General features: G+C 55.2%; 1 protein-coding gene across 7 annotated transcripts in view; it reads left to right on the forward strand.

The window, feature by feature from the left end:
• Positions 1–26963, forward strand: part of RGS3 (regulator of G protein signaling 3) — a 122355-nt gene that overhangs the window by 84944 nt on the left and 10448 nt on the right. For 4 of the 7 annotated variants that reach the window (XM_030293554.1, XM_030293555.2, XM_030293562.1 and 1 more), the window contains one exon: positions 22124–23062. In XM_030293554.1, coding sequence (XP_030149414.1) covers positions 22124–23062 — 939 coding nt within the window. Of the gene's footprint in view, positions 1–4353; positions 4638–4725; positions 4821–4855; positions 5034–22123; positions 23063–26963 lie in introns of those variants that run through there. The other 3 variants (XM_030293560.1, XM_030293558.1, XM_030293557.1) reach the window with 3 other exon arrangements.

Genomic DNA, 26963 nt, shown 5'->3' on the forward strand with positions numbered 1-26963 from the left:
TGGGCCCGCTGGACACCCCTCTCTAGCCTCATTTTAGAGATGGAAGGCTGAGGCCAGTAAGGGGGAGGGGTCTCACCTAGGATCTGCAGACTACAGGCCAGAAACCCCATGCATTTGAACTTGAGGATGCCTGCTCTGTCCTGTCCCACCTCACCGCTGGCAGTACGGACCCCGAGAACAAGGCTAGTGCCACCAGGAAGAGCCAGGTACATGCATGTAGCAAGTGGTAGGAGAGCGTGCCCCCTGGCATTAGGGTCACAGAGACCAGAACAAGGCAGGACAGTCCCTGCCTACAGTGTCAGCACCAGCATCAGCGATGTTCATCCTCCAGGTCAGATCTCGGGAGCAGGCTGCTTCCCTGTCTGCCTGCGTCCACCATTCTGAGAACAGGCTCCAGCGCACGTAGGGATTCAGTGGTCACTGAAATAACAAATAAATGGGTCTTAGCTGACTCTTCTGTGGGGAGGGCCATTCCAAATGGAATCTGTAGACCTCTAAACTAGGGAGGGGCCCTCTCTCTCTGACCCTTCCCATTCATGCTCTGTCTCTCTCTGTCTGAAAAATAAATAAACGTTAAAAAAAATTAAAAAAAATTAAAAATAAAAAAAGGGGCGCCTGGGTGGCTCAGTCGGTTAGGCCTCCGACTTCAGCTCAAGTCATGATCTCGCGGTCCGTGAGTTCAAGCCCCGCGTCGGGCTCTGTGCTGACCGCTCAGAGCCTGGAGCCTGTTTCGGATTCTCTGTCTCCCTCTCTCTCTGACCCTCCCCCATTCATGCTCTGCCTCTCTCTGTCTCAAAAATAAATAAACGTTAAAAAATAATAATAAATAAATAAATAAACAAACAAACAAACAAACTAGGGATGGGAGACCCAATGAGTAAGAGCCCAGAAATTCCTAAGTGAGTTAGCAGATTTAAAGCTTGGGCTGGGGTGGGTGTGTACAGATAATTCTACAGTTTCCTAAGGCAGCTCAGGCTCATCATCCTCTTTTATAGTACGTTGGGGCAGAGGCAGGGCTCTGTAGAAGGTGGGGCCAGCATACCCCAGCCCAGGCTTTCACTGCCCCGACACCCGAGCACAGGTCTGGCTCCTTCCTGTTCTGGGAAGAATGAACACCCGAGCAGCTGCTGGTGGAGGCTGGGGTGGTCTTAGTCCGTCATATGCTCTGGAATTCCTGGGACCACACCTCTCCCTGGCTTGTGCCTGGTTTCTGCCATAGCCGCATCACCCTTCTTCCCAACCCGGAACAAAAATCTCAGTGGACTTTGGATCAGAAGCCAGGACAGGGAAGCTTATTAAATAGCCTTTGGCAGGTACCCTCCTTTCCTTGAGGAGGGCATTGCCAACACTTGGCCTCCCTTAAGTAGAGTCTGCAGGAGAAAGGAAGGGGGTGGGTTTCCATTTGTGCAGGGCTCATGATGAGGTCTTGGGGACACAACCCCACGCACGTTGCAGTGGAGGCAATAAGGGAAACCGGTGGATACCTGGCCGCGGTGCGCTCCCGGGGAATGGCCTGTCTGGGTTGCCTGGGCTGCTGAATCTCCCTGGGGGCCTCTCTGGAGCCTTGGGCTTTGGCTGGGCTGCTGCTCCCCGCCCCTGAAATGGGAGGTGCATACACACAGGTTTCCTGCTGACCCTCCCTGGTCCTAGCCTTGGAAGCTCCTGCCAACTTGTCCGAACAGTGAGAAGTTTGCCTGCATGATTGGGCCGTATGGCCGGCCAGCTCCTCAGGATAGCTGGAGGGCTTGTCTGTTGCAAGGGCTGCCCTGCGCAGTGGACTGTGCTTGACCCCTAGCTCTGCACTTACTAGTATGTGACCTTGAGAATGTTTCATAATCTCTCTGCCTCTGTTTACTCAATTGTAAAATGGGGCCATTAGACATCATCTCTGATAGGGCTGTGAAGGTTTAATGAGTCAATAATTGGCAAGTGCTTTGAACAGTGCTGACACATAGTAAGTGTCAAATCAATGTTTGTTAAATAAAATATGTAGATCCATAAATGGGGCCCAGGCCCTGAGTGCCCAGATGCCGATCCTGGTGGCCCGTGGGCCACCTAGATCTTGCCGTTTCCTAGACCCCAGTTCCTCCTGTGCTGAACAGCACCATCATTTATGTAGATCTGAGAGGCATTGGGGTGCAGTGGAAGGAGCACTGGACTGAGAGTTAATTCCTGGTCCCAGCCCTGCCACTCAGTTTCTCTGTTTCCTTGGAAAAGTCACTTTCCCTCTCTGGGCCTTAGTTTCACTGTCTGTAAACGGGGAATAGCAGTGAGAAACCTGCGAGGGCCTTTCTGGCTTAGATAGCCTGAGTGTCCATGACTCCTTCTCTTGCCCCAGACTCTACACCGGGAGGCCCACCTGCTTCTCTGATTTGTGTCTGGAGCTCTGGAGAGGCAGAGAGCAGTGGCTGTGTGGGCTCCCCTAGGCAAGAAGCGCTCTCCTCCCCTGCTCTGGCAGGCCCCTGGGTCTCAGGGCACTGAACTGCTGGGTCTTTTCCTCATTATCCTTGTGGTCCAGAGCATCGATGAACGCATTCTGGATCTGTTCTGGACCCCGCTTCCTCGGCTGGCAGAGCTGTTCTGCCCATGATGGCACAGTGTCTAATTACAAACTCACTAGTCTGGCTGTGTGGCTGACGTCTGTCTCCCTCAGGAACTTTGTGAGTACAGGGCCCCGGTCTGTCCGTTCTCTACTGCATCCCGAGGGCCCAGCACAGAGCCTGGTGGGTAGTTGGTGCTCCAGAACAGTTTGTTGATTGAGAGGTGAAGACCCAGGTGAGACCTGTGGACTCCTCTCATGTTAGAGAACCCTGTATTCAGGCTCTCCACCCTAAGCAATCTTATCTCAGGCACCAGAAATTCCACCCTGGGCACCAGTCAGCCCCACTGGAACTGCACTCTTTTGGACTCACCTTCTTAGTTTCCTAGAATGAGGTAGACCCTGCTCCCCAGGAGCCTACGGGATGATAGTCTTCCAATCTGGAAGGTTCTTGGGCCCTGCAAGGGCTGCCTTGGCTCTGCCCCCGGGGACAAGACAAAGTATTGGTTGGAGTCTGTAAGTGACCTGTTCAGATGAGGGCTGTTCCAAGTGGGTCCTGATACAGGATGTTTTCTTACACCCACATGCATGCGTATGTTCGTATGTGTGAGATAAAGCAGGAATGGAGTCAGAGACAGAGGCAGGGAGATGGGCATAGATAGACTTTCAGAGCCATTGAGACTAACACAGGAAGAGTAAGAGGGAGAGGATAGCACTTCAGCCCAGGGCCACCAAGGCGGGGTGAGGTGAGAAAGAAACACAGGGGCTCCTTCTGCCTGTCAGTTTTTCCGTGTGACGCCCCAGGGTGCCTGCCTGTCCGGCAGTAAAGCATTTTCAGGTTGGGGCTGCTGTGGGATGGGCACCCCCAGCCTTGGCCCCACGCATAACCCAGAGCGCGATCGCTGACATCAGACAACCAACTGCAGTGGCCATTGCCACGACATCAGACAGCTCAGTGCTGGCAAAGCAGCCTCCTGCAGTGGTGAACTCTGCAAGGGCCATAGGAGCGGGTAGCCTGGACTTGGCCCGACTGGTGTTCAATCCTGGCTGGACAGCCAGCTAGCTGCTCTGACTCTATTTGGGCGCCGTCTGCTGTCATTCTGGACCTTAGATTCTTTGTCCATTGAGTGGGGCAGTAATAGCCCCTGCCTCACAAGGTGCTGTGAGAATTAATGAGTTCACGTTTTGGGAATAATGCCTGGCATGGGATCATTGAATGCTCTCTGAATCCCACAGGTGGGCAGGTCAAGGGTTGTCAGCCCCATTTTACAGATGCGGAAAGCAAGGCTCAGAGGTGGACAGGGACTTGATCAGTGATACCCAGCCTCCTAGTCCAAGGCTCTTTCTTCTGCCTCCCACCCCCTCCTGCCACGGTCCCTCTGTTAAGGGATGTCTCTCCTTCACTTGTGGCCCTAACTCCCGAACTGTTGTAATGTGCCCCTCCCAGCCATGGGACCGTGGGGGAGGAAGCCCCACGCTCTCGGTCCATCTGATTCCCCAGAATTTGACATACAAGAGTGCTCAGCTCCAGCTACACTGGAGGGTGCTGCTGTGCGCTGAGTGAAGCAGTTGCTCCCCTATCCCAAGGCAGCGACATTCTCGGAATCAGCGGAGTGTTGGCTGCAGGACCCCCAAGTTAAATTGCAGCGGTGTGCCGGGATCCGAGCAGTGTGGGGGTGGGGGTGTGACGGGAAGCCGCGGCGATTGGCTCCATCCTGCCAGAGCAGCAGCTGCTGGCTTTGCACTGCCCCAGCCGGGGGAGCCGTCAGCATGCGTGTGGGGTGCACCCGGCTCCGGATCCCAGTGCCCGGGGCTGCCGCCGCCGTCGTGAGTGATGGATGCCTCTCCCTCCAGGGAGGCACTTGGGGGCCCAGCCCAGGCCCTGGGGACGGGCGCAGGGGAGCCAGGGCCCCGTGAGCGTGTGAGCACGTAACCCGGGAGCCGGGGCCCCTCGCAGGCTCAAGGACTGGCTGGCCGAGGACTAGAACGCTTCCTGAGACATCCCGCTCTCCTCCTCGGATGAAAGTGGCTTGGGAAATCAGAGTTTTCTACTTGATGGAGGAAAGAAACCCAGAGCGGCAGCCGCCGGCTGGACAGGGTGTGTGTCTGGAAAGGAGAAAGAGGAGGAGGAGGAAGAGGAGGAGGGCAAGCAGGAGGAGGAGGAAGAGGAGGAGGGGCGAGTGATGCAAGGGTTTTGAAAACGCTACCTAGATGTGGGAGGTGGAACCTGGTCATTTGGTTCAGCTTTTCCCAGCAGGTATCGCTCCCCTGGGGAACTTGGGTAAGTCCATAAATAGCTCTGCTGACACAAAGGAGCTCTGTCTGGGGAAGGCAGCCGCTTGACACGGGCGGCCGGGCGGCCAGGAGCTGCCACAGCCACGGCCGCCCGCCTGCCCGCCCGCCTGCGGGAGGAGCCCAGTGGAGACCGGGCTGGCGGGCTGGCCGGCAGGAGCGGCAGCTAGGAGCCTCCTGGGTCCCTGCCGGAGTGAATTGGGTAGGTGCCTTGGTGACAGGGTGTGTGTGTGGTGTGCGGGGGGCTCTTGTCCAGGCCACCCCATGCCCCTGTTTCTATTGTTTCCTCCCCAGGGCAGCCATTGATGGCATGTTGCAACTAAATCGTGTGTATTATGCTCTGAGATAGCTGTGTGTGTGTGTGTGTGTGTGTGTGTGTGTGTGTGTGTGCGCGCGCGCACACGCACGTTTGTGTGTGCGTGTCTGTCTTTCTCAGGGTCGAGGACCTGCAGGGTTAGGGCTATTCTACCACTGTGTGCTGCTCCCCACTTCCAGGCTGGCCAGCCGGCTTTTCTTTCTGGGAGAAAGGAATGTTTGGTGACCACAAGTTGGGACACTGCCTGGAGAGGGCGCGTTCAGCCAGCCATGCTGGTGATCCTGTCAGGGATGCTGACCGTACTCCAGGCACCAGGGATGGCTGCTTTTGCCTACTTCTGTGTCTGGGAAGGAGGTGGCCTGGGGGAGGGCAATCTCAATGGGGGGCTTGGCTGCGATTCGATAGACTTCTGCTGAAATGTACACAGGAAACACAAGCGGGGATGCTCTGCCTCCTGAGCCTCTTGGGAAAGGTCCTGCACCTGCTCCCTTGGCTCCAGTTGAGATCTGTAGGGAGGGGGTAATTGTTAGAGACCTGCTCACCCCGCAGAGCTAGCCACTATGAGGGGACAGAGGCCAATTCTTTTATCAACTTGGAAGCTCCCCATCTCTACTCTTGTCCTGAGGTGTCCAGGAAGAACCTTTGTGCCCCGGGACCTTAGAGCTGTGGAAGAGCCTATGGTCCAGATTGGGAAGGGGCCATGTCCACGCTGCAGGTCTTTGGCCGGGACCAAGATAGAGGACTTCTGTCTCCTGGAACAGTGAGGACAGGATACATGGGTGCCATTACCCTACCTGAGCTGCGTACCTCCCCTCTGAATGTCGCATTCCTGGCTTGAGATGCCTAATTAAGTACAGGGCCACCGGCCCCTTCACGGAAAAATTTCCACATCCTGCTGCCTTCAGGCCTATGGCGGGGGGCTATCTGGCTCCTCTCTTGAGATGGCTGGAGTGGGTACATCTCTTGGAAGGAAGGAAGGAGCTTCAGTGCCTGCCCACCAGTGCCTGTGGATCCCAGCTGGGGCACTGCGGCCATAGTCAAACTTTCCACCAGGGCCCCTGGAGTCCTCTGCACCCAGCCAAGGGGCACCTCCCTTCTTCCCCAGCCCTAGCACGTGGCATGGCTTAGCCCGGGGCGGGCCCTTCAGGGAGCCAAGTTCCACAGCAGGGCTTGCTTCAGGCCCAGCCTGGCATCTGAAATAGCCAGGGGGACAGTGAAGACGGAGGCAGCTGAGGCGAGTGACCCCCTGTTGGGAAGCCTTCGGGGTCTCGAACCAGAAATCCTTTCGGGGGCTTCCGATGATAGTACTTGGTATCAGTGAAACCATCCTACCCTCCAGCTTTCTTGCCTTTGTGCGTATCCCCGCCTCCTGGAAAGCCCATCTCTTCTGTCTAGGTCTTGATCCTGGAGAACTCAGATTTCTACAACTAGAGCAGATACTGCTGTTGGAACCTGTCTCTCCATTGGCGGTGGCACCCAGGGCGATTGCTTTCGTGTCCTATTAGGTCTTCTTCATCTCTGAGTCCCTGGGCCTGGGGCCCAGGACATGGTAGGAAAGGGTTAGGATGGGCTTTCCTTGAGGACAAGCACTGACGTCCGAGTCAGTTCCTTCTGCCCACCTCCTCGCTCTTTGTGGCGGATAGTGGGCCCTATCAACTTGAGGACCTGGTGCAGAGCCCCTTGGGAGGAGGAGACCTAGCTTCTGTGTGAGGCCAAGGGGCTATTTTGATGCCACAGGGCCAAGGGGTTGGGAGGTGGGATTTGACAGGAGGTGGGACAGGGAGAATCTTGTTTTCAGCCTATCTGAGGCTGAGGTCGCCGTCTCGAGAGCCCACCCAGGAGTCATACTGGGCTGGGTGGTGTTTACGTGGTCTGGGTCTGGGCCATGGAGGATGGAAGGGGAAGCCCCGGCTGCTTTTTTTTTTTTTTTTTTAATTTTTTTTTTATCTTTATTTATTTTTGAGAGAGAGACAGAGTGCGAGCAGGGGAGGGAGACACAGAATCAGAAGCAGGCTCCAGGCCCTGAGCTATCAGCACAGAGCTGGACGTGGGCCCCGAACTCACGAACCGTGAGATCATGACCAGAGCCGCAGTCGGATGCCTAACCGACTGAGCCACCGGGGCGCCCCCCAGCGGCTTTGAATGCAATGTCCATGGTCCTTTGCACAGACTGCAGCGGTTTGGATCCGAGCTTGGGCCCCCTTGGGATGGGGCCCCACCATGGAGGTGGATCTGGGGTTTTGTGTGAGGGTGGTTCTCAGCCAGTGGTCCGCCTGGCTTCCCCAGAAGAGGCACAGTTGAGGAGGGAGTGCCCATGCCCAGCTGGGTTCCTGGAGGTTCTTAGAGCTTCTTCCCATTTAGTTTCCCAAGGCCCTGGAGATGACTGAGTCCATTTGCTTTCTGGACAGATAGGGGACTGAGGCAGGGGAGGAAGGACTTGCCTGAGGTTACATTAAACTCAGCAGCCAAGTGGGCACGAGAACCCAGGTCTCCGGTTCCCCAGCTCAAATCTCTGTGTCACACCAACTGGATGACTCAGAGTACCTGGCTTTCATCTTGATGTCCCCCCTTTTTCAGACTCCCCCGTGACACATTCCTTTCTAGAACCCCTCTGGCTTACCAGCTAGAACCTGGCTTTCCTCTGAAAAACTATGTGCAGTAGAGAAAGCTCTTGTTTGGCCAACAGGCCAGAGACTGAGGCACATTCTAGCTCCTACTCACTGGATGATCTCAGGCAAAATTCCGCAACCCCCCCCCCCCCCCTGCAACCGGCTCAGTTTCCCCTTTGGAGCAACCAGGAGCTAGACCTTGCAGCCACCCAGTTCTTTGAGTCTCTGTAGACCCTCTTCTCTTCTGGGCGTTACTGGTCAAGGCCAGGGTCTGGCTTAGCAGGAAAGCAGCCCCTAACCTGTTATTCAGGCAGTTTTGGTCAGAGGCCTTCTCATGCAGGCTGGAGCCCAGGCCAGGGCTGGGAGGTTTGTTGTTGTTTGTGGAGCCAGGCCGTTTCCAAGATGTCATTGCTCAGGGAAAACCGTCATTCCTCCCAGGGATAAACAAGGCTGCTTATGGCTCAGCCCGCTAAGCCCAGAGAGGCTGGAGCCACTCACAGCAGGCCAGCCAGGCTCAGCCCCAGGGAGCTGCCACCTTCTCCTGCACAGCCAGCTGCACCCAGGCGTCTGGGATTGGGGTGGGGGTGGGGCAGGACTGGGGAGAGGGGTGCTGGGGCCAGGAGGTGCTTGGCAGATCGGAGCCTCTAGGCACAGAGGAGAGGGTGGGGGCTCCCAGGAGACCCTCTTACCCTCTTTCTCTGGCGGTGGGCCTTGACCATCACTCCAGATGTATGGATAGCTGCCAGGTGTGCTCTCTGTTCCAGATGGCCCGGGGCTTGTCCCCTTCCCTTGCCTGCGATGGGCCAGCCTGCTTGCACCTGGCACCATAGATCAGGCTGCTGCTGGAGAACTGTCAGCGGCTCCCAACTTAGAAAGGCAGGGGGTGTAGTAAGTTATTTGGAACCGGGCATGCCTTTCTCCGCGTGGCCAGGGCTCTCTGTGGTGTCCTCAGTTACCTCCTGGTGGGGTTAGCCTCAGGCCAATAGTGGAATCAGGCTCTCCGGGCAGAAGGTGGGGGAACATGGGGGGAGGGGAGAAAGAGCAGGGCAGAGCCTCTGGGAGCCAGCTGGCTGGCCACAACCTTGGAGATAAGGTGGGGGCAGCCGGGGGTGGGAGGAAGGCCATGGAATGGAAGGCCATGTGGCCGTGCTTCTCCTTAAGTCAGGGGCTGCAACCAATGCCCATCCAGGACACTGAAACCATCACTGCTCGGACCTTGATTAATGGAGTTCCCAGCTGATCTCACTCAGTAACAGCTCTGAACTTGTCTGCTCTGCCTCCCTCCCTCCCTTCCACACTTGTTAAATACTTGCTAGGTACCATGCATCGGCCAGGTACTAGAGGTATAGACATAAAGGGCCCAATCTTCAATCCAGTGCCAACGATGGGCATGTGATGGATGGTAGCAACACAGCTCTGATGCGGACACTTGGGGAGGGGGGAACCCTGAGGAAGCTTCCAACCCAGCCTGGGAGCCACAGCAAAACTTCCTGCAGGAGGTGAGGCTGAGTCTGGATGCATGGGTGCTTGTCCATCGAAGGAGCAGGTCTCTGTCCCGGTCTCTCCACCCTTCTGCAGTGTAGACGCGGTTCCCGCCTAGCCACAGAAATCACCTGTGTGTGTCCAGGCACTGTTCCTTCTAATCCCAGGGGGAGGCTGTGTAGTGTGCTTCGTGCAGGTGCGTGGGCTCTGGACTGGAGAGAGAACAGGCTCTCCCACGCGTGGTACAGCTGTGTGCCCTTGGGCAAGACACTGAACCTCTCTCTCCTTGCCTGAGTCTCTTCAGGCAATGGCCCGGCCTCACTGGTTGAATGAGATGATGTGTGTGCATGAAGCGCTCCGTGTGCACTAACGCTGAGTCGTGGCAGTGGCTGAGTGCCACTCGCATGTCACCTCACGGTGGCTGTTCTTGAACAAGATGATGTGGGCGAAGTGAGGCGCTTGGCGTGGGGTCTGACATGGAGTTGGTGTTCTGGAAACAGGAGGTGGTGCAGCGGCTTTTGGGGGAGTCCGAATGTGCTATCAGAGATGTGCACCAAGGAGAGGGGCTCATGGAGGAAGGAGGGAACAGGGGGACACCAGGATGAGGGCTTTTGTTTGTCTTTAAATAAATTTCTCCGTTGAAATGCAACATAGTTTCAAAATGGTTGGAACTATACAGCTGATGAATTTTCACAAAGTGAACAAACTCTCCAGGTCAAGAAATAGAATATTCTAGTACCCAAGAAATAGCCCTGCACCCTCCCCTTTCAGTCACTACCACCTCAAACATAACCTCTGTCCTGACCTTCTCTCATTGATTAGTGTTGCCTGATTTTGAACTTTGTATACCTAGAATCACCAAGCATGCACTCTTTTTAAAACTTTTTAAAAAATGTTTATTTATTTTTTTAGAGAGAGAGAGAGACAGACAGAGTGTGAGTGGGGGAGGGGCAGAGAGAGGGACGGAGACACAGAATCCGAAGCAGGCTCCAGGCTCTGAGCTGTCAGCACAGAGCCCGACTTGGGGCTTGAACTCACGAACTACAAGATCATGACCTGAGCGGAAGTTGTACACACTCAACCAACTGAGCCACCCATGCGCCCCAAGCATGCGCTCTTTTATGCTGACTTCTTTGGGTCTGCATTTTGATGATGAGACTTGTCAACGTAACTGTATGAAGTTTTATTTTGTTCCTTCTCACTGTTGTAGGATATTTCGTTGTGTGACGATGTTGCAATTTATTCATTTCTCCTGGTGATGAACATTTGGCTTGTTTCCAGTTTGAGTTTAAAATGAAGAGTACTGCTCTGGAGAATCTCATAGATGTCTTTTGATAGGCTGTATCTACTTTTCTGCTGGGTAAATACCTAAGGTTTACAACTGCTGAGTCATAAAGTGGTATATAATTAGCTTTAGTAGATACTATCATATAATTTCCCAGGCTTGACACCATTGCCCTCTTTGAGCTGTGTAGGAGAGAGCTTCTGTTACTCCACATCCTTACCACCACCACACCAACCAGTATTAGATATTGTGATAACTAAATATGGTTTTTTAATTTCCATTTCCTTGGTGACTAATGAGGTTTGGGACCTTTCCATATGTTCATTGGCCACCTCTTAGTGAAGCACCTGTTCACGTGTAACCTTCCTCTCCCTCCCCCCCTCCTCCCCTGCCACATTTTCTATTGGGTTGTCTGTCTGTCTTTTTCTTATTGGTTTGTGGAAGCTTAAAAAATATTCTGGGTATATTTTCATTGTGGGATATAGACACTGCAAACATCTCCTTTTGCTCTGCGTCTTACCTTTTCATTCTTTTGACGAGGGTATCCTCTGAAGTACGGAAGTTCTTAATGCAGTCCAACTTGTCGGTCTTTTTCTTTACCGAGAGGGCCGATCGAATCCCGTTTCTTTGCCTGTTACCAAGTTGCGGGTGTGTTCTATGTTATCTTCCAGATATTCTGTCGTTCTATGTTTCATATTTAGATCCAAAATCTACTTGAAATAGATCCTTATGTATGGTGGATGGTGAGGTCAAGACTCATTTTCTCAGGGTGGTTATCCAATTAATGAAAACACCATCCTCTCTCACTCTAGGGCATCATCATCTTTGTCGGCAATCGAGGGGATAATACACGTGTGGGTGAGCTCAATTTTGAAGGATCAGTAGGAGTTTGCCCGGTGGACAAGGGAGGGCAGGGTGTTCTAGGTAGGAAGTACAGTGAGGAGAGGTTTCGAGGTGCCTGAGAGTGGAGTGTGTTTGGGGAACTACAACTAGTTTAGACTGGCTGGGGGAAGAGAAATGGCGTGGCGGGAGGTCAGGTGGCAGGGGCCGAACACACAGGGTAAGGAGCTGGGACTATCCTAGGGGGATAGAAGGGTTTGCAGCAGGAGAGGAATATAATCAGGTCCGTGTGAGGGAGATGAGAGAGAGAGTCCCAGGCCAGGAGGAGGCCAGAAGGATGGTTTTGGAACTGCAACCCCAGATAAACCCAGCGTCAACGTCACCCCTTAACAGAAAGCGTGTCTGCTTCAGAGAGGCAGGGTTGGAGGTCACAGCGTGCTGGGGAGGGCCTTGGAGGTAACCACCAATGGCTTGTGGCCAGATACCCATTCTGGCATCCTGGAATGGAAGAGCCTCCTCCCTCAACTCCCCCCACCCAGTGCCCCCGGCACTGAAGACCCTGAAAGAAGAACATTTTAGGAACTGGGGCGGACAGACAAGCATTGGGGTCTCTGAAGAGGGGGTGCTTTCTGCTCCTCCTGCCCTCCATGTGCCCACAAGGAGACCTGACCATACCTTGAGCCCTGATTCCTTCAGGCTGGCTGAGATTCAGAGCTGGACAGACCCCCTCCAGAACATGTGGCCTGGAGAGAAGAGGGATTTGGCTTCGGCCACACAGGGAGCCAGACTGACCCAGCCTAGGGGAAACCGAGCACAGGCTCAGCTACCTCTCCAGCCTCCAGGGCCTTTGTTACCGGCCTCAGTTTCCTCCCCTGGAATGCACAGATAACAGTGCCCCCATCTTAGGGGGAAGAATGTGCCAAGTGTCCTCTCCCAGAGTGGGATGCAAGGAAGGAGACTGGTGATCTCTGTGATGACAGTAATAAGTCTGATTACAGGAATTGGAAATGTTCATTGAACACTTACTATGTGGATTACCTCCCAACAATGCCGTGATGTAGGTAGTCGTGACTTACGTCACCACTTACAGATAAGGAAACTGAACCTTGAATCGGTTAAGCAGCCTGTCCAGAGGTTAAAGGCACCTAGCTAGGAAGTGGTAGAGGCAGGACATGAACCTGGGTTTGTCTGTCTCCAGACCTCGGTTCTTCACCAGCATTAGGCTTCCCCCACCCACGACCCCCAGCTCTGAAGGCACCTCTGTTCTCAGAGCTGTTGCTTGGAGTGAAGCCTGAGATTTCGGGTTGGTCCCTGTACCTGCTAGGAGGGAGAGCCAAGCGGTGGAGAGGGAGGGCCCCCCAGTGGGCTGAGCACTGCTCTGCCCCCTGACTCAGCCACAGGGTTAGGAAGTGAGATTGGACCCCAGGCCTGCCTGATTCCCAATCCTGGTCTCACGACCACAGTGCTATTTGTGCCCTTCCCTGGGGTCCTCCCAGCTTGGCGGAGCTTTTTTGTTTGGTCAGCCCAGCATAGAATATCACAGAGAAGCCACACGCTTCTGGCTCACCCCGCGCATGAAGTGGTCTCTGGAGGGAGACGGTTTGGGAAGGTCACCAGATGTGTGGAATTCTACCCCACCCTGCCCCCCGCCAGGCGAGTCAGACACCTGTCCCTCGGTCTCCAGCAGTTTGCGGTATGAGCAGGGCCCCTGAGTCTGGTATCGCTCACTGTGCCTAGCACAGTGCCTGGCCCAGATGGGTGCTTGGGAGGGAGGGGGTGAGGAAGGGCGGTGAAGGGGCAAGAAAGGAGGAGAGGAGGCCATGGGGTAGTAGAAAGAGAAAGGGCTTTGGAGCCAGGCTGACCATGGTTTCAGTTCGACTCCTCTGCTCACTTGCTTTGTGATCTTGCACGTTACCTTAACCTCTCTGAGTCTCATTTTCCTCGTTTGCCAAATCGGGCCAATGGTCCCTACCACACAGGGTTGCTGGGGTGCAAGAGTGTATGGAAAGCAACCGTCACGGTGTCGGCATTTGGTAGACACTCAATTTATGGTTTCTTTCTTCCTCTCTCCCCCATATCCTTTTCTTTGTTTTCTGTTTCCATCATCTCTGGCTCCACCTCCCCTATCTCTACAGCAGCACGTAAACACTGCTCTCAGGGTCCAAGTCCAAGTCCAAATTCTTTACCATATCCATGCTTCTGTTCCATGGAACCACCTGCACTTCCTCGAATGTTCCATGCTATCTCTGTCTCTGGCCCGGACATCCTCTCCCATCCCTGTCCCCATTACCTCCTCCAAGAGCCATCCCCATCTTTCCTGCTGCCTCTGTGCTTCCACAGCCCCCTGGGGGAGCAATGGGCATGTGCGGGGTTGACGCGGGTCCTTCACCTGGCTCTCTGCCCCATAGATCAGCACCTTCCGGGAAGGGAAGGTGTCTTGTCACTGTTTGCCCCGCACAGGCCCTGGCACATGGCTGGAGATCTGTAGGTATTCGCTGAGTAACTCTGGGGGTGGGGGTGGGAGGGAGTGAGCTGGGGACATAATCTTGATGAGCCAAAACAGGGCATGCCCAGGACCCCGAGAGCAGGGCAGGCCGGGCACTGGCAGGAATACAGAGAGCCCCCTAGCCAGGGCATCCCAAGGAGCATTTCACTGGGCTCCAGAGGATGGGAAGGAGATGAACTTGAGGAGGGGGACGCAATAGGAAAGTGAGTCCGTGCGGACACACATGTGGACCGGGCAGAGAAAGGGGTGCCAGGTGGGAAGGGGAATGGTGGCAGGGCCCTCAGGGGGCTGGTTCTGAGCAGAGAGCCCGGGGGCAGGAGAGGCCCCCGGGGCTTGGCGCTCTCCTTCTGACGGAGGCATGGGTCCCTGTGGGGACAGGAAGCAGCTGGGACAGCCCTGCTCTCCACTCTTACAGCTTTCAGGAGAGAAGAGGGCCGAGGTGTGTGGCAGGGGTCTTTGGGCTGTGGGGGGCCACCAATCCAGGCCACCCCCACGCACTGAAGCAGTGGCATCTGGGATCCAAGGGAAGGAGCTTGGCAAGGTGCGGACAGGGGAGCTTTGTCCTGGAAACTCATATCTCGGGAACTGCTTTCCCTGCCCAGTGAGAAGCTGGGCGTGCAGGATGGTGCCAGGCATCCCATCAAAGCGCCAAAGGCCAGGCCTGAAGACATGTCCTTCAGGCTTACCCAGGCCCCTTCTGGGTTCTAAGGGAAGCTTCTAAGAGGGTTCGCCTCAGTTCTCATTCCTCAGGGTTCTTCTTCCCTGTGTGTTGGCTTCGTCCCGAGTTTCTGGACTGGAAGAGCTGCTTCTCCTCTGTGCCTCACTATTGCTTTCAGTCAACAGGTATGCTCCCTGTTGTGATGTGTTGCCGTCCTGAGTCCCCAACAGACCCATGAGTGTAGTCGTGGGATCCTTTAGGGATGGAGAATTTTCCATCTGTATTCAAATTCCTCCTTCCTTTCTCTCCTGGATTTGGGCCTCTGTTAATAGGAAACATGAATGGGTAGCTTGCGAGGGAGCTTGCCAGCTCCTTATCTGGGGACGAGGGGCTGCTGAGGTCATGCCTCTTCTGCGTGGGCCTCCGTTATGGCGGGAGCGGTGTTTGTTGGGACTGGTCCTACACTAAGTTCTGGTCTGCATTCTCGTCCTGATTCTGTTGTATGGCCTCGGGCACATCACCTCCCTTCTCTCGGTCCCACTCACCTTATCTGTTAACTGGGGCTGCTCCCCAGAATTATCTGTGGAGTTAGAAAGAAGTCAAGATACCAGCTCTACTCTCAGGGAATCTTATCCAGTAAGTCTGGAATTGAGCCCAGATACAGATATTTTTAAAATGCTCCACCGGTGATTCTAAAGTGTACCTCTCTTTTGAGAACCAATAGTCTGGATCAGTGCTATTTTTAATGTGCAAATTAATCTCTCGGAATCTTGGTAAAAGGCAGATTCTGAACCAGGAGCTGTCGGTTGAGGCCTTAAGATTCTCTATTTCATGTGAGGTTCCAGCTGCTGTTGCTACTGCTGGTTCAGGGGCCACACTTCAGGTCCTAAGAGTCTAGATGGTCCTGTGACATTCACTGGATTGCCCATTCCTTCCTTCCTTCATCCATTCATCCATCCATTCATTCTCATCAAACACTTAAGATGGGTAGTGGTAGGAGGTGAAGTCAGAGGAAGACAGACCCCAGGCTCTCTCAGGGCTAGAGGATTGGGACTTACCTGGAGGGCACTGGGGAGCCTTGACAGGGCTTTAAGCAGGGGAGTGACAGGGTCAGATTTGCATAAAAGGCTCCCTGGCATGGCCACTAAAGGGGTCTGGGCTGCCGCTGGGAGGTCCACCTCCATTCTGGTGGGAGATGACAGTGTCCTGGGGGGAGGTGGTGGTGGTGAAGGTGGAGGGAGTGGAGAGATTATTTTTTTCTAAGCTAATACACCTTGTTTTTAAAGCAGTTTTAGGGATTGAGAAGAAAGTAGAGAGAGTTCCCATATACTCCCTGACCCCAAACATGCATAACCTACCCCGGGGGAGTGATTCTGAAGATACTCCCAGGGACAATCAGGAGGTGTTGGTGGCTGGCCAGAGTAGTGGGGGTGGTAGTGAAGGGAAAGGGAGAAAGGGTGGAACCCAGGTCCCTGGTTTCGGCAGCTGGCGGTGGCATCATTGATCGAGTGGACTTGCATTCAGCGTGAGGCATGTTGAGCTGGGGGCACCAGCGGGATGTGCAGAGGGAGGTCTCTATCTCTGTGCCTGGGCCCTAGCCACACAGACCTCCTCTGTTCCCCCACTGCGCAGGCGTCCCTGGTGAACCCTCTCCTGCCCATCGAGCAGATCTGGGGCTCAGTGTCATTGCAGAGTGGCCTTTCCCACGTGGCGCTGCATTCTCTCCTGTGGCACTCTATGGTTTTCCTGCCCATCAGCGATCACACTTTGCATCTATTACATGTTTCTGTGGGCGACTGACCGACGATGTGGCTCATGTCAGTCCTTCCTCTCTGGCCTGGAAGCTCCCCCAGGACAGGGACTGTGTCTCTCTCATTTCCCATTGTGCCCACAACGCCTAGGACAGTGTTCTGGAGCAGCGCTGCTTCATGAGTACTTGGTGAACACTCACCTCTGGAATCTAGACTCAGGAGACAGGTCGGAGCCGGCAGTGTGGGCTCGGGGGTGGCAAGATGGCACGGATGGTGACTGAACCCCAGGGGAGCGGATGGGTGCACAAGGGAGTAGGCAGGACTGAGAGGGGCAGGAGCCTGGGACAGGTTCCCACGGACAGGCCAAGAGGCTCATGACCTCATGGGGTTGTCAGATGGGTGGGAGCAAATCCAAGGAGAGAGATGTCGATGATGGGCGGTCCTGCGGTGGTCGTGGCTGCCATTCCAGCGCTTCGTGTGGCCACGCGGTGCCACGCTGTGGGTGCACACCAGCTCAGCATGCCTCCTGCAGCACCGGGGAGCTGTTATGAATCCCATGTTACAGCTGAGGAAACTGAGGCTCAGAGAGGCTATACCTGAGGTCACCCAGCCAGTGAGTGCGGTGGGGCTCAGTCTCCAGAGCTCTCTCCGCTGTACGGTGTCATCTGTCTCCTCCTTGTTCGGTGCCAAAACTGCCAGGTTGGGGACAGGGGAGGAGGACAGCTGCCGGGAGGCCCTGAGCTGGCAGGCAGAGGCAGGGCCGGGGGTGGCTCCAGCCTCTCCGTGTCAAGAAATCAGGCTGAGGAGCTGCACCGAGGCTGGGCTGGGGGAGCTAAGCGTTGGCCAGGCAGCTGAGGTTCCTGGAAGCCAGCACCATGCCAGGGACCCAGAAGCCAGGGAGCTGCTCAGGAGCCCAGAACATGCCAAACTTGAAGGAGCAACCCCGTCTCAAAAGTCAAGCCTGGAGGTCTGAGGCGCTGGGCAGGAATTCGAGTAACCTCTCCCTTTCTCTGGCGACTTTCCAGTTGACAGAGCACTTTCCTGTCCTTTCTGAGACTTGGTCCCCTCAGCCCTCTGGGAGGGGGATGGGGCGTGTGGCAGGAAGTGTCCTCACTTCATGGCCCATTTCATGGCTGAGAAAACCAGACGCGATAGCCTGGTCGCACAGCTAGCAAAGGATGGAGGGAGGATTCCAGCCCAGGTCTTCTGGCTTTATGTCCAGCGCTCTATCTGTAAAATCCTAGCTGTGTAAGCGTGACCCGGAGACAAAGGCAAACCCCAATTCTCAACCCCCACCTCCCGCGCCAGTGCAGGAAGTGGTTTTTGAGGGCAGATACAGAGCCCGGCATCTGTGGTGGATGTGATGAGTCATCTCAGAGTGAGAGCTGCAGGTTGACTCTGGGGTCAGCAGACCTGGCTCCACATTTAGTAGCTGTGTGACATTGGGCAAGTCACTTCCAGGAGCTCGCTGCCACCCTCCTACCCCAGTAGCAGGTATAGGGGTGGGAGGGCTCTGGGGCCCAGGAGATGCTCTGGGAGTCCTACCTGCCACCCTTCCCAGCCTGTTCTGAGTCCTGGATTGGACTGGGGGCAGGGTTTGATTAGATCCTAAACAGCAGCTTCATTTGGAGGGCCTGGCTCATTTCCTGTGTGCTTCTAGCAGGCAAGACAAGGACAGAATTCACACTGGTCCAGCCAAGCCAAAGAAGTGATGGATGGGAGAGATACAGACTCCCCACAGCAAGGGGACAGCTAGCTGCACAGGGCACCGTGGACCCAAAGCCCTGGGCCAGCAGGCCGATCTCTCTGGAGCACCGTGGCCGGATTCTTATCACCCCAACCTGTTGCAAAGCTGCCTAACTGGGTTTTGCCAGCTGCTGCTGCCTCCCCCCGTCAGAGCACTCACCAGACCCGCCAGGACCAGTTGTCCAGCCTCTGTTTTTTCTGCTCAACTGAGGGCAGGGATTGTGTCTGACTTGTCCCCGTCTGTCCTCTCAGGGCCTTACTCAGTGCCTGGAGAATGAACGAACGCTTGTGTGTTTGTATGCATGCGTGTCCCTGTAGCCCTTCCCCCACCCCCATACCCTGCTCACACTGCTCAGGGCAGTTCTGACGTAGCAGGGCTCTGCAGGTGTCACTCTGTTCCTCATAGGACAGTCCCGCATCTGGCATCCATTGTGACATGCTCTCACCTTTATCTCTTTTTCGGTCCTAATTCCTTCACTTGCCACCCCTCCCCCCTGCCGAAATTTCTGAGATTTCCTATATTTGCTCCAGAACCTGCCTTCCCCAAGGCACTCCCAACCCCAGCTCTCCCAGGAACACTGGCCTGACCAAACCTATCTGGGCAGTCACACAAGCCTTGTCCTGGAGCACAGGAAGGAACCAGAGAGCTCAGGCCCTTCTTTGCGAGTATCTGCCCTGTGTGTGGGGGGGGGGGAGGGCCCAGGTGAGGGGGCTTAGGTAGTGTTCACTTGTGTTGACTCCTGGGTCCACCATACTTGTGTATAAGGGCCCAACGAAGCCAGGAGACATGAGTGCTAATACTAAATCAGCCTCCAATTTCTTAGGTCATTCCCTTAGCTTCTGAGACCTCAGTTTCCCCATCTGTAAAATAAGACTGGACTGACGATAGCCGCCATGTTATCAAATGCCTCTTCTGGGCCAGTGTGACTCTTCTGAGTCCAGTGTGATGTCGTGGCCCTGCTCCAGGTGAGGAGACGGGGCCAAGAGGGCAAGAGGCTTGCCAGAGGTGCCCAGCCGGAGGGTGACAGCACTGACATGTGAACGTGGCTCCCTGGGCACCCTGGGAGCCCTGAGAGCTCGTGGGGTGGTTTCTCTGCTGCCTGGGGCGAGGGTGGGGGGATGGGGACAGGGGCACTTCCCCTTCTGGCTTTGTTTGGTTTGGCCTCCGTTTGGGGCAGGATTGGCAGAGGCTGGCTGACTTGCATTTCTGGTTTTGGGTCTGTGGCTGCGCTTTCGGAGGGGTAGGAGGGGTAGGAGGGGTAGGCGGGCTCAGGCTCTGTCACCGCTGGGAAGGACCCGGCCCCACCCCCACCCCCAGGAAAGGGGAAATGCCCCCTGCTCCCCCCCACCCCCCACCCCGTCAGGGCCACTCTGTGCCAGGCCCTGAGGAGCACGGGCTGCTGCTTCCTTCTGTGGGTCCTTCCAGGTGGGGGGAGGGGGGGCGGGGTCTGGCCCAGGGGGAGGGGGACTGAATGTGGGTGAATGGGGGGGCTGGCTGTTTGTTTTTCTGGAGGAGAATGCTTCCCTGCGGGTGGGGTGAGGGGCGGAGGACTGGACTGCTCTGGAATGAGATCAGAAACGGAGCTGGAAAGAAGGAGCCAGAGGCCTTGCTCCAACCCCAGCCTAGCAGGAGCAGCCGACTGGTGCGGGTGTTTGGGGACTTGTCTCTAGGTCACTGTTCCGGGCTGGGCTGTCAGTCAGCAGGGGGGCTGTCTCTCTCCCTGGGAACAGTCTGATGAAGCTAAAGCGCAGATCTTAGTTTCCAGATGAGATTTCTGGACTGAGAGGCCTGTCATCACAGTCACCAACTTTGATTCTGGGTATTTGGCCAAGTTTGCTTCCGGGGTCCATGGGCAAGATGTGCCACTATTTGAGGTTCATGACTTGAGCGTTTCCCTTTAGATCCGCTGTTTAGTCACCACTGATACCACCACCAGTATCCTGTTGAAGACTTTTATACTTTTGGGGAGCCTGGCTGGCTCAGTGGGTAGAACATTCAGCTCTTGACCTTGGGGTTTTGAGTTCAAGCCCCACATTGGGCGTGGAGCCTACTTTAAAAAAAAAAAAGAACTTTATACTCTCTATGGTATATTCTCCTGGTTTGTCACTTGGGCATGTTGGTTATTTCAGTTAATGGGTGGAGACCTTGAGACCCGGAGGGTTTAGTGACTGGCTTCCCCTAGTCCCATTGTGTGATTCGCCCTCTCTGGGCCTCAGCCTCCCCCTCTGTGTGCTGCGGACTTGGGATCACTGCCGTTTTGGGGTCTGAGGGGTCCCTGGGTGGAGGGTACAATCCTCTCCCAAGAGGGTCTTTGGCTGTGCCTGAGAACCAAACCCTGACCAGATCATCCCAGAGTCCTCTGAGGTCCTCCCTGTTACCTTGCTCAGTTCCCTCTCCATGGGGGTGCGGTGGTGGGGGGACACCTTTCACTTTCCCGCTCTCAGGCAGTGGCTCTTACCCACACTGTGCTCTCACAACCCTGGTGCTCCCAGATGTCAGTGGGACCCCTGACACATGTGGGGAGCACCCTATCACTGGGGCCACGGACTCCCAGATACGAGCCTGGCTGGGGCTTCACTGTCACACACTCCCCAGGGCTTAAAAGATTTCTCTGCTTTGGGCATAACCTTTCGGTCCCGGGCAGCTTGTGCCATAGTGGGAAAGTCACTGCTGTTTGCGCTCAGCATTGTCATCCGTCAAATGGACATGAACGGTCTCTACAATGAGAGCTCCTAACCTATGTTCTGGGAGTACTTACCTCTCAGATTCTCAGCCAGTGTCCACGCGCGCCTGTGTGTGTGTGTGGGCACACACACGTGCACGTGTGGCCAGGAACGTGTGGCCACTTTCTCCTTCATGAGACAGCTGTGGCCTCTTGATGGGTGAAACCTGGATTCCAGATAGTTCTCATTCCAACATTCCAAATCCTCCAGTGTGATGAGGGGCCCAGCCCGGCCTCGAGACCTGCTTCCCCTGTGTGGCCTTAGCGCGCCTGGCCTTCTCCGAGCCCCAGTGTTCCTGTGAGCAAGCTGCCTTTCGGACTTCATCAAGGGCCCTATTTTTCCCTTTGCAAATGAAGTCTGTAGGAATCCAGCAAAAACTTCAAGGGTTCTGAGGGTTGTATGTCAGACAGGAAATGCTTTCTTTGCTGTGCAGAACTCCTGAGGTTCCTCCAAACACAGTTTGAAAATCACTGGGTGGAGGATCCCTCAGCGAGGTCCCATGTGCCTGGGACATCTGTTTAGTCCAAATAGGGCAATATTTTGAAGTTCTGATTTCATTCCAGTTTACTGGTTTCAAAGAGACACTTAAAGGGGCGCCTGGGTGGCTCAGTCGGTTAAGCGTCCGACTTCGACTAAGGTCACGATCTCGTGGCTTGTAGGTTCGAGCCCCGCGTCGGGCTCTGTGCTGCCACCTCAGAGCCCGGACCCTGCCTCAGATTCTGTGTCCCCCTCTCTCTCTGCCCCTTCCCCCACTCACACTCTGTCTCTCTCTCCCGCAAGAATAAATAAACATTAAAAAAGAAGAGAGAGAGAGAGATACCTCAATATTCAGAGCGAGTCTGGTTTGAATAGGATTTTTTAGAACTTTAGCTCAGGTAGAAGATACCCTTTGGCCAGGTCTAAGCTTCTATCACTTTGTGATTGCTCTGACTTGGGACTTGAGTTGGTCGAGATGAAGGCAGAGACTGCCTGGCTCCTCCTTTACTAACAGGGACACCATGACACTTCCTTTAGGGGGCTGCTGGAAAGACAATACAAGAGGAGTGTTTAATCTGGCGTGACCCCGGCACACCATAGGAGCCAGAAAATCATGGTTACCTCTCCTCCTTCTCCCGCTAAATGACCAACCACGTTTTTGATAGAGCAGACAGAAGATTCAAGCAAGGAGAGAAGGGTGGGAACCCGTGTACAGCTAAGCCAAAGGGGCTTTCAGGTTTCCATTTGGCACTTTAGCTTTTAGACTGTGGGGTGTCAGGTGTGGGGTTCAGGCCTTTGCCTGATATATTTCGGCCTCTGTGATGCTGGCTCATGCACGGTGCCTGGCATCTCATAGCCTCTCATTCTGAGCTTTTCTTGTTTGCTTCTTGTTTCCCAGATGTTTGAGCCAGAGGCGGATGAGAAGAGAGAGATGCCCTTGGAGGAAGGGAAGGAGCTGGGTGCCGAGGACCCCCCACCCAACAAGGACCCCTCTTCTGGCCAGGAGCCTCCTTCAGGACAAGACTTTCCACCCAATAAGGAGTCCTCTTCTGTCCAGGAACCTTCTCCTGGCCAAGAACCGCTGTCCAGCAAAGACTCACCTTCCTGCAAGGAACCTCCTCCAGGCCAGGAGCCCTGGCCAAGCAAGGACTCCCCACCATGCCAGGAACCCCCTGCCCTCCCTCCCTGCCAGGACCTTCCTACTAGTCAAGAACCCCCTCCAAGCCAAGACCCTCAAGTCAGCCAAGACCTCCCTGTCATCCGGGACCCCCCTGCTCAGGAGCTTGAGCCCTGTCAAGATCAGGTCCCCCTGCCAGCTGAGGAGACCACAAGCTCTGGGGACCCGCCAGCAGCCCCTGGAGATCTGCCTGTGGCCTCCAGGCCAGCCTTCGTGATCCCCGAGGTCCGGCTGGATAGCGCCTACAGCCAGAAGGCCGGGGCGGAAGGGGGCGGCCTGGGCTTTGAGGAGGATGCAGAAGAGGCTGAGGAGGGGGACGAGGGGGACGAGGAGGAAGAAGAGGAGGACACAAGTGATGACAACTACGGAGAGCACCATGAGGCCAAGCGCAGCAGCATGATCGAGGCGGGCCAGGCTGCCGAGGGGGGCCTCTCCCTGAGGGTGCAGAACTCCCTGCGTCGCCGGACACACAGCGAGGGCAGCCTGCTGCAGGAAGCCCGCGGGCCCTGCTTCGCCTCCGACACTACCTTGCACTGCTCGGACGGGGAGGGCACCGCGTCCACCTGGGCCATGCCCTCGCCCCGCACCCTCAAGAAGGAACTGGGCCGCAACGGTGGCTCCATGCACCACCTTTCCCTCTTTTTCACAGGACACAGGAAGGTGAGAAGGCCGCGGGTGGGTGGGAGTGGGTAATAAATGAGGCGGTAGGGAGGAGGGAGGTGGATCCCAGAGCTGCAGGGTATGAGCATTCGCTGTCCCACCCCTGCGCCCCTCTAAGCCTTCCAGGGAGCCTTCTACCCATTTGGTGGAAAATAAAGCTGAGGCATGGAGAGACCAAGAAGGCAGCACCTAGACTTAAGCCCGTGACTCTGTGACTCCAGATGCTGTGTTTTTACAGCTCCTCTGGATTGGGGGTCCTCGCCGAAAGTAGAGCAGGTGTGGCCTCGCCCAGGACATTGTGCATTTGGATCAAAAAGGTCTGAGACGTTAGCTGGAGAGCTGTCTCCTGTAGTAGAATAATTTAGACTAGGTCCAGGCCTCGCCCTACTGGAAATCCATCAGCCAACAACGACAGCACATATTCCCCCTGCGCTGGCATTGTTCTAAGCGATTTTATGTGACCTCACTAATGCTCACAACAGCCTAGGAAGTAGATACCATTGGTGTTCCCCACAGATGGGGAAACCGAGGCACCGAGAGGTTATCTCCCTTGGCACCAGGCCACACGGTTTATAACTGTCTGAACCAGAATTAGAGTCTGGCTCCGGGGCTGGAGCTCTTAAGCACCATGCTATTCACCTCTTGCAAATATTTATAAATAGATGAATAAGTGTTTATTGATTTCCTGCTGTGTGCCAGGCCCTGTGCTCTGTGCCACTGCAGGGCCCCAGTTATCTGCGAGGCTGATCTCAACTTGTGAGGAATGAGTTGTCTGTGTGGGTTGGGAAGATGGCCCAGCAGTGAAAAGATTGCACCATGGCCTCGAAGCCCACCAGCCAGCTTGAGCCTGGGCTCTGTCTCTTATTTACTGTGTGGCCTTGGGTGAGTCATTCGGCTCCTCTGAGCCTTAGTGTCGTTCTGTGAAAAGCAGGGCCCACGGAGGGCAGCTGACCCCCAGCGACATGGGAGTTCAAGGAGGAAAGACCTCAGGGTCTAGGGGCATCACGGAAAGCTTCCAGAGAAAGATGCCCCTCGGCTCGGCCTTGATGGTTGAGCAGCTGTAGAATAAAGAGAAGATGAGACGGGCATTCTCTGTCAGTGGACGTGGCCTGGACAAACTGTCTGTAGAAGCCAGTTTGGCTAGAGCAGAGGATTCCTAAAGTGCAGGGATGGCAGATACATGGCACTCGGACTGCCATTCCTGCCTCCACACCCATGGCAGACATGACAAATGGATTCCAGCACATTTCCCCACCGAGCTGGGACATGGCCCCAGAGGCCTTCTTAGCCTCAGCCACTAGCAATAAGGCCAACTTGGCACTTAGGAGGACACCTTCTGCAAGGCAGTTGGACTGGAAAGGCAGGCTGGAACCCCCAGAAAAGGGCCTTAAACTTTGGGCCCAGGAATTAGAACTAAATCCCAAAGGGACGGGGGCTGGATCTGTTTCCTCATCAGCAAACATATGTGATTCTCACTTTGATGTGCCCTGTAATCACCGGGAAGAGGTTAATAATACATAGATTTTGAAGTCTCCAACCCTAGACTTCTGGAATCAGAATTTCCAGCAGGTGGTGCCCAGGCTCTGCATTTGAAACAAGCTCCCCCAGAGACTGTGATGTTCCCCATAGTTTGAGTATCACCATCTTAGGCCATTTCTTGATGCAGCTACTATAAGAGAGGGTTCAGAACTGTGCCCTACCCAGGTGAGGCCTCAGGCTCACTCGGACCAGGCCTGGCCACTCCCATCTTGAGGGCGCCGAGGTCCCAGGCCTCACTGCCTGCCGGGCCCCCTGTTCCTGACTCCACACCCTTTCTCCAAGACCCTTCCAAGTTCTGTTCTGCATGTAAATGCAAATATTTATATACAGACAAATTCATACACATTCATGCACACACTTCTAGTTCCCCAAACCAGCTGAACTCAGCTCCTATTTGGGGGCAGATGACTTCTGTGTGGGGTGTCCAGCATCCCAGACCAGCTGTGTCCTGTTTCAGCATCCTCCTTTGGGAGCCCAAGGTTTTCACTAGCATCCTTTCTTTCCCACCCGCTTTTGGCCTCTTGTTTCCTTTCTTGGGCTTGAGTGACTGAGCTGGGGGGGGGGCCTCAGAGACTGCCCTATGGTGGCTGCCGTTTTGTGGCTTCCACTTACCCAGCTTCGGGTCCGTCTTCGTGTACATCCTGCTTACTCCAGCCAGTCAGCCTCAGGAAGAACGCTGCCCTTGGGGTCTAAGCCGGGCAAGCCCCTGGTCTCGCTCTATCCCTCACTGGCAGTTGGCCTTGGGCAAATCCCTGCCCTTCTCTGAACCTCAGTTTCTTCATCAGCGAAATGGGTATGGCAATAATACCTCCTTTGTAGGGTTGTTGGCAAGATTAAATAGCCTGACTTGGGTAAAGTGTTTAGGGCACTGCCTGCTACTTAGCGCTTGCTGGATGTCTCATAAATGGGAATCATTGCTGATGATGAGGACGAGAGAGCAGGAGCGAGAGTGGTGACAGTTATGCCAACATTCACAAAGTGCCTCCAGCTCCCTTTTCTGGCCTTCATAACATTGCTGTAAGGTGGGACCCCCGTACTTGTCCTCCAGCGGGGAGGCTGAGGTTGAGGGAGAGGTGTTCTGTCCCAGGCCACGGAGCACATAGTGCTGGAGCTGGACAGTGGCCTCACCCTGTCCAGTCCTCCCTGGCTGTACCCCGGACCCTGCACACCTTAGACTGGTGAGGGACAGGGCGTGGGGGCTGGCGGCGGGGAGAAGGCAGTGGGTTTCGCCATGACTTCCGTCCTCCTGGCTGGGGCCTGGCTTTTTTGGGAGGGTCAGCTGATGCCTACAGGCCACTGTTTCCAGGCTGCTGCAGGCAGGAGCTGAAGAAGGAGGGAAGTCTTCAGGCTGTGGAGCCAAACAGCCCCAGGTTCAAATCTCAGCTCTGTCTCCTCTTCCTGGTCCTGAGACCTCGGCCAAGTGATATCTTTCTTTGAGCTTTCATTTTCTCTTGGAAAATGGGAGTGCTAAGCGTTCATGGAGTTGTCCCAGAGATTTAAGGAGTTGCTCTATGTAGAAAGCTGTGTCCATGGCGGTGATCCTGTCATGAAGTGAAACCCAGGAGGGCCAGACAGAGCTGGTGTGGCCCTCAGCTGGTCATTGTGCTGCCGTGTGGCTAAGCTGAGGCTGCCTGGAGCACATGTGGCCTGTCACAGGAGAGACAGTCCCTGTGTTACTCCTCCCCCTACCTGTCACCCTTGTGCACTGATTTCTGCTGTGAGTAGGAATATCCGAACCACATAGATCTGAGAGATGGTCCATTCGCCGGGGCCATTTTACAAGTGGGCTGCCTAAGGTTCCGAGAAGAGACCTCCCCACCAATGTCATCCCTTGGGCCTTCTCCCCGGGCCTGGCTCCCTGTGCTGAGTTGAGTTGCCTCACAGTGCCCTCTGCTGCCCCCTCCTGCCTTGCTGGCTGCTCCCTGGTGACCCTGCAGGCAGACCCACAGGCCCACGCCTGCCCTTTTCCTGGGAGGCAGGGAAGCCCTGGGTGTACCTGTGTCGGCGCCCAGGATGCTTCCAGTGAATTCTGCCTCAGCCTGGCCTGGCTTGGCCCAGGGTCATGTCATTCTTTGACAGTTGGGAGACAGAGGCTGCAGGCCCTCCCTGGCCATGCTTCCTTCCCCCGCTCCTCCTACAGGGACTGGCTTGGGCAGAGGCTGTCAGCGGAGGGTGCTAACCTTGTCACGCCAAGCTTCTCGCCTAGGCCAGAGGTCAGACAAGAGGGCCCCTAACATGCCTTCCAGATCCAAGATGTGATTACACCTTCTAGTCTCCTATTTTAAAAAAGCTTAAAGAAGTTATTTCCTATGTCTAAACAAATACGTGTAGCATTTAGATCCAGTGTTTCCACAAGGTTCTA

This window comes from Lynx canadensis, chromosome D4, assembly GCF_007474595.2.
Source record: "Lynx canadensis isolate LIC74 chromosome D4, mLynCan4.pri.v2, whole genome shotgun sequence".
Classification (NCBI taxonomy): domain Eukaryota; kingdom Metazoa; phylum Chordata; class Mammalia; order Carnivora; family Felidae; genus Lynx; species Lynx canadensis.